This window comes from Sander vitreus, chromosome 17 (genome assembly GCF_031162955.1).
Source record: "Sander vitreus isolate 19-12246 chromosome 17, sanVit1, whole genome shotgun sequence".
NCBI classification, from domain to species: Eukaryota; Metazoa; Chordata; class Actinopteri; order Perciformes; family Percidae; genus Sander; species Sander vitreus.
In genome coordinates this window covers 31,191,972-31,198,969 of record NC_135871.1, presented here as the reverse complement: position 1 = coordinate 31,198,969, position 6,998 = coordinate 31,191,972, and the positions used below count along the sequence as shown (strand labels likewise).

General features: G+C 38.2%; 1 protein-coding gene across 1 annotated transcript; it reads left to right on the top strand.

Moving 5' to 3' along the window:
- Positions 1-5,955: 5,955 nt before the first annotated feature.
- On the top strand, positions 5,956-6,995 carry LOC144532625 (histone H2B 1/2-like). Its single transcript, XM_078273492.1, has one exon. It carries the CDS (start codon positions 5,983-5,985, stop codon positions 6,355-6,357), a length of 375 nt encoding a protein of 124 aa, XP_078129618.1. The 5' UTR covers positions 5,956-5,982; the 3' UTR covers positions 6,358-6,995.
- The last annotated feature ends 3 nt before the right edge of the window (positions 6,996-6,998 follow it).

The following is a 6,998-nucleotide window of genomic DNA, read 5'->3' as shown; positions in this document are numbered from 1 at the left end:
ATGGCGCCATTTTGATGCTAATAAGCCATCACCTCCCATTAGCATCCCATTGACTGCCATTCATTTTGACGTCACTTTGACAGAGAATACCTTTACATCTGAAGCGTTTAAAGACTCTATTTGTCCGTTGTTTATTTCTAAAGAAACACGACAATGTATAAAAGGCTCCATTACCTTGTAGCTCACGTTATGGCTCCGTAGCAGACGTTTTTATAACAATAGGCTAATGATTGTGTCATAACCGTCTCATAGTAGAGGAGTTACCGTATAGTACAGGAGAAGCTCTCAGGCAGTTTGGACTTCCATTAGCTGTTTAAGTGTAATGACTAATGTTAACTATCATTTTAGTGATCAATAATGAGCCTGTGTCTATGTTATCTCCTTACATATACCTACGCTCTCCGTCTCTGCTAGATTGGGAATGATTGAGATTTCTCTTGGCACAGCTACCAGAAGACTTCCAACTTTCAGACAGGTTGCTCACGTCACATCTACGTCTTCAAGCTCAGTTGGAGGCTGCTCAGTAACGCTCAGCCATCACCGGAAAAGAGCTTCTAATATCCTTCACTGGTCTGGTAACGGGATCTGTTGGTCCATTCTTATATACTGTCTATGGTTGTGACCATAGGTTGTGACCTGGGTCTCTGGTGCTGACTGATTCTGGTCTGTGTGCGAAGCTAGTGTGACCCGCACTAGCTAACATTAGCTGGGTATCAGACAAATCTGTCGAGCTCGTGTTTTATTCATGAGTGTATTGAGGTTTCATTTCCTTTGGCAGATAGTGATATGGTTTGATGCACTACGCCAGGGAGGCTTGCTAGTTGCTTTAAGTCTGAGTCTGTAAGATAACCAAACTTAATTTAAATATAACATGCAAATAGGGAAATAAATGTTAACGTTACATATAAAATAAAGATCACTGAAATAAATAAAAGTAATTTGATTTTTTGATTTTAACATCAGCTGCTCTTCCTGTTGTCCACACAAAACATAAAACTTTACAAGAAATAAGACATTTTCAGACAAAACCATATGATATAAAAATAAGAGCAGTGTGAAAAGGCTTCCTTTCACCCTTTTCACTAGGCCCTGTTCCAAAAATGAAGACTGTTTTGTGTCTGCTTGATTCTTAAGTTCACTGTAATGTTGTAGGCTGTTTTAGTTTGTTACATTATTATTTGACATAGGCCTGTTCAGCAGGTTTTATGGGTTCATAGTGTTGTGCTATGGTTCTGCCTGTGATGTGGGGGGTAGATCACCTGCTCACCAGCTTAATCAGGGAGAGTGGATGCAGGTTTGCTTCATTAGGTCCTTTCTGTAGGGAGGGGCTGGGCAATCCCAAGGTGAAGAACAATAGGTAAGATAGTTCTGCAGCAAATGACATGCTTATAATATTTGGGGTGCCTATTGTAGTGGGTGCACATATATGTATAAATAGTAATGTTGGCAGTAACTGATCTATCCAATTGTAATGATGTTTTGAGAAACGTAACTGTTACTGTTGTTTACTCAGGTTTGCTCACCCTATAATCACCTGTGCAGGTGGTAGTTTCTAATTAGGGGAGGGTGAGTTAAAAAGGGCTTCAGGAGAAGAAGACTTGAGGATCTTGGCAGCTTGATGAGGTTGCGTGTTTGCTTGCTGTTAGTGCGACCCCATTTAAACTCTTGCCATGTCTAATGTCACATCTGAGTATGAATCCGAAGTAATTTCAGCCTGTGCTTAAAGCAACACTGGTACACTAGTGCTGTTGCTTTGGAAATGACAACATCCGGTCTCAGAATATAAAAATAAACAGGCCTTTTTTTGTTTCTGTATTCTAGTGATTTTCTTTTTTGTTATATGAAATAGAAAATCAAAGCATATTTTTTTATTTCTCTCATCCCCTTTTGACCATGAAAAGGAAAAAAAAACGCCTTGTATTTCAACATTTCATTTTGTATTTTAAAAAGAAAATCAAATAACCATTTTTTTTTATTTTTTAATACCTGTTTATGAAATGAAAATGACCGAAAGATACACTGACCCTTAGTGGAGCTGAGTTTGACCCCCCTGAGTTAAACAGTAATATCTCATATCACGTGTGTTTGTGTCTTTAGATATATTGCTGTATTTTCCCGGTGTTGTGTAGCCAACGTTCTTTAATAACTCAGATAGTTTTAATAAAGTCAGGATGAGCCAACGTAGCAGAGTTTCTTCTGTCTTGATCAGATGGATGTTATCTGATCAGCGTCCGGTGTAGATGAAATCTGAGGAGGGACCAATAAACAATAATTAGGCACAAAGATATGTTATAGGACAAGACATAGACATGTTATAGGACAAGACATAGACGTGTTATAGGACAAGACATAGACGTGTTATAGGACAAGACATAGACGTGTTATAGGACAAGACAGACGTGTTATAGGACAAGACATAGATGTGTTATAGGACAAGACATAGACGTGTTATAGGACAAGACAGACGTGTTATAGGACAAGACATAGACGTGTTATAGGACAAGACATAGATGTGTTATAGGACAAGACAGACATGTTATAGGACAAGACATAGACATGTTATAGGACAAGACATAGATGTGTTATAGGACAAGACATAGACGTGTTATAGGACAAGACATAGACGTGTTATAGGACAAGACATAGACATGTTATAAGACAAGACATAGACATGTTATAGGACAAGACATAGACGTGTTATAGGACAAGACATAGACATGTTATAAGACAAGACATAGACATGTTATAGGACAAGACAGACGTGTTATAAGACAAGACAGATATTTTATAGGACAAGACATGGACATGTTATAGGACAAGACAGACGTGTTATAAGACAAGACAGATATTTTATAGGACAAGACATAGACATGTTATAGGACAAGTATGTTCAGCATATTATATATACAGTGGAGCTCGAAAGTTTGGGCACCCCAGGTAAAAATTTGTATTAATGTGCATAAAGAAGCCAAGAAAAGATAGGAAAAATCTCCAAAAGGCATCAAATGACAGATTATACAAAAGTTAGATTTTATTTCCATCATTTACACTTTCAAAATAACAGAAAACAAAAAATGGCATCTGCAAAAGTTTGGGCACCCTGCAGAGTTAATACCTTGTACCGCCCCCTTTGGCAAGTATCACAGCTTGGAAACGCTTTTTGTAGCCAGCCAAGAGTCTTTCAGTTCTTGTTTGAGGTATCTTCGCCCATTCTTCCTTACAAAAGTCTTCCAGTTCTTTGAGATTTCTGGGCTGTTTGTCACGCACTGCTCTTTTAAGGTCTATCCATAGATTTTCAGTTATGTTGAGGTCACTGTGAAGGCCATGGCAAAACCTTCAGTTTACGCCTCTTGATGTAATCCACCGTGGATTTTGAGGTGTGTTTAGGATCATTATCCATTTGTAGAAGCCATCCTCTCTTTAACTTCAGCTTTTTCACAGATGGCATCAAGTTAGCGTCCAAAATTTGCTGAAATTTTATTGAATCCATTTTTCCTTCTACTCGTGAAATGTTCCCTGTGCCACTGGCTGCAGTACAACCCCAAAGCATGATTGATCCACGCCCATGCTTAACAGTTGGACGGAGGTTCTTTTCATTACATTCGGTGCCCTTTCTTCTCCAAACGTGCCTTTGCACATTCTGGCCAAAAAGTTCTATTTTAACCTCATCGGTCCACAGAACTTGTTTCCACAATGCATCAGGCTTGTCTAGATGTTCATTTGCAAACTTCAAACGCTGATTTTTGTGGTGAGGACGTAGAAGAGGTTTTCTTCTGATGACTCTTCCATGAAGACCATATTTGTTCAAGTATCTCTTCATAGTGGAATGGTGTACCACAACTCCAGTGTCTGCCAGATCTTTCTGGATGGATTGTGTAGTCAAACGTGGGTTTTGACTTGCTTTTCTCACAATCCTGTGAGCTGTTCTGTCTGATATTTTTCCTGGTCTTCCAGATCTTGCTTTAACTTCCACTGTTCCTGATGACTGCCATTTCACAGAGGATATTGGCATCTGAAAACGCTTTGCTATCTTCTTATAGCCTTCTCCTGCTTTGTGAGCGTCAACTATTTTCAGTTTCAGTTTTCTAGACAACTGCTTAGAAGAACCCATGGTGCTGATTGTTGGGGCAAGGTCAGATGAGTCTGGGCATTTAAAACCTTTGAGACTGACATCACCTGGTCTTTCCAGACGATGATTGAGAACAATCCATGACGCTGTCAGGACTCAGCTTTCCAAAGAGGGCGGTGCATGCTATAAACTCTGCAGGATGCCCAAACTTTTGCAGACGCCATTTTTTGTTTTCTGTTATTTTGAAAGTGTAAATGATGGAAATACAATCTAACTTTTTTTGACATATTATAAGAATGTCTAATCTGTCATTTGATGCCTTTTGGAGATTTTTCCATCTTTTCTTGGCTTCTTTATGCACATTAATACAAATGTTTACCTGGGGTGCCCAAACTTTCGAGCCCCACTGTATGGAGGTGATAGTCCAACGAGAGATGTGTAGATAAACAGATACAAATACCTATCAGAATCAGTTCACCCAGTATTATAAATCTAAAATACAAGAAATAAACAGCAAAACAACAAATTAGAAAGAAATATGACCACAAAATGTATATACACACAGAGTTAGAAAGAAACATATACACAAAAATAGAAAAGAAATATACACACTAAAAGTACTGGTTATTGCACATGGTAACCAGTACTTTGTGTATGAATTTATTTCTAACTCTGTGTATATACTGTACATTTTGTGTGTATATTTCTTTCCAGTTTATTTTGCTATTTATTTTTTGTCTTTTAGATGATTCTGGGTGTACTGCTGCTAAAAATGTCACGCCTCTGTGCCAGAGTGTGCATAACTGCAGTGTATAGTTTATTATTATATTATTTATATGATATTATTATTTTTAGTGTTATTACAATCGGTCTTTTAAACAGTTCACACATCAACATAACAAACAATGAGCCAGAAATGATGCAGTTTCAGATTATATCCATTAGATGGTGCCATTAGTTCAGTTTAAGTTAGATTCAGACATGAAAGCACAACTAGGCCTAAATATATCACATTGATTACAATCACAAATGATTTTGTTTTTTGTTTTTTTACTGGGAAATGCAATACTTATATACAATACAGTTGAAGTTTGTAATCTGCCGCCACAAAGCCTGATTGTGCAGATAAATCTCTGGGAGGACTACTCTCTGTTTGTTTGACTTGTCTTATTTTGACTTATTTTTAGTTTCTTTTCTTTCATTTATCTTTTAACATCTGAATTTAGTTTCCAGAAGTCTGTTAGCTGATGTCTTTTTACTAAGAGATGATCTGAGAAGACACTTTACATTTTTCGTGAGATGCTTTCAAAGGTGAAGATACGTATATAATCGGTTTGTTTCTTTTGTTTTTTTTTGGAGTCAAAGCGCTAAAACATATATATATTAATTTATTTGCTTTTTTTTTTTTACAAGTTTATTGGAAAGATTTTCCCTCAGAACTTAGTTTGAAACATAATTCTGTATTATACACACAATATACTCTCTTCTCTCCTAAATAATGTAGTGTTTGGAGCAGCGTAAAACAATAATAAGTTGATATTAGTCAACTCATCTTTACAGTTACATTTGAGTTTGTAAAAAGCCATTCTAAAAATAAATAAATCAACACTAGTTTGATTGATATTCCCTTGAGTGCACAATACAAAAATTGTAAATGAAAATATGTAACAAAGACGTTTTTGCAAAAGAACCAAATATAATCAATACGTTTACAATTAATTCAATGGCACCTTCGTGCAAAAAAAGGGCACTCACGTCACATTCTTGTAACGTTCTGAGACGCTCTGACACGCTAACAATCAGCCAATGGGAGAGTGGGAACCGCACAGCGAAATTTGCATATTCGGAGTTTAAGAAAGAGCAGCGTAGCGGGTTTTGTCACAAAATTACCGGTGAATACCAGAATTGTAACCATGCCTGAACCAGCAGTGAAAGCAGCCAAGAAGGGATCCAAGAAAGCGGTGACAAAAACCGCCGGCAAGAAGGACAAGAAGAGAAGAAAGACCAGGAAGGAGAGCTATGCCATCTACGTCTACAAGGTGATGAAGCAGGTCCACCCCGACACCGGCATCTCCTCCAAGGCTATGGGCATCATGAACTCCTTTGTGAGTGACATCTTTGAGCGCATCGCCGGTGAGGCCTCCCGTCTGGCTCACTACAACAAACGCTCCACCATCACTTCCCGCGAGATCCAGACCGCCGTGAGGCTGTTGCTCCCCGGGGAGCTGGCCAAGCACGCCGTGTCTGAGGGCACCAAGGCCGTCACAAAGTACACCAGCTCCAAGTAAACCGTCCTGCTGCCGAAATCCCACCAAACCAACGGCTCTTTTAAGAGCCACACAATTCTTCTTTAAGAGCAAAGCTTCTTTCAATCCTGTTTAAATGTAAGTTATGCTGTAGTATAACTATACAGCTTGTATTGTGACGGGAAAAGCTGATACGGTTGTGGCGTTTTATTTGACTGACAAAACTATTGTGGTTGGGGGGGGGAAGTGAGTCGTGCGGTTCCGGCATTGGAAGCCCGTGTTACTTTATTTTAGTCAAACCTGAGTCTCAAACAACCTAATAACACATGGGTTACATTCAATTAATCCTGTTGTCCTCGGGTCAAATTTGACCCATTTTCCTAACGTTTCTATATCACAAATGTGGGTTTTCTTTCAAACAAATTGGCAAAAGAATATAACGAGAGTGGTTCCAACAACTCATTGAATTTGGGTTTTTTTTTTTTAAATTCAATTTCATTGCATTCAAAGAAAATAATTGAAATAACATTGAAAAGTGCTTCAAAAACGTCGAAGGGACAAAAGCATCTGGAAAATCTTCAAAAACGTCGGGTGTAGTGATGAATGTGTCGAAAAGACAACCCAGACCCAGAAAAACTGCATGATCTACTAAGACAACATTAAAAGACCCAATTCTTGCCTAT

Coding starts and splice junctions, on each gene's coding strand:
- LOC144532625 (XM_078273492.1), top strand. CDS start 5,983: ATGCCTGAACCAGCAGTGAAAGCAGCCAAGAAGGGATCCAAGAAAGCG.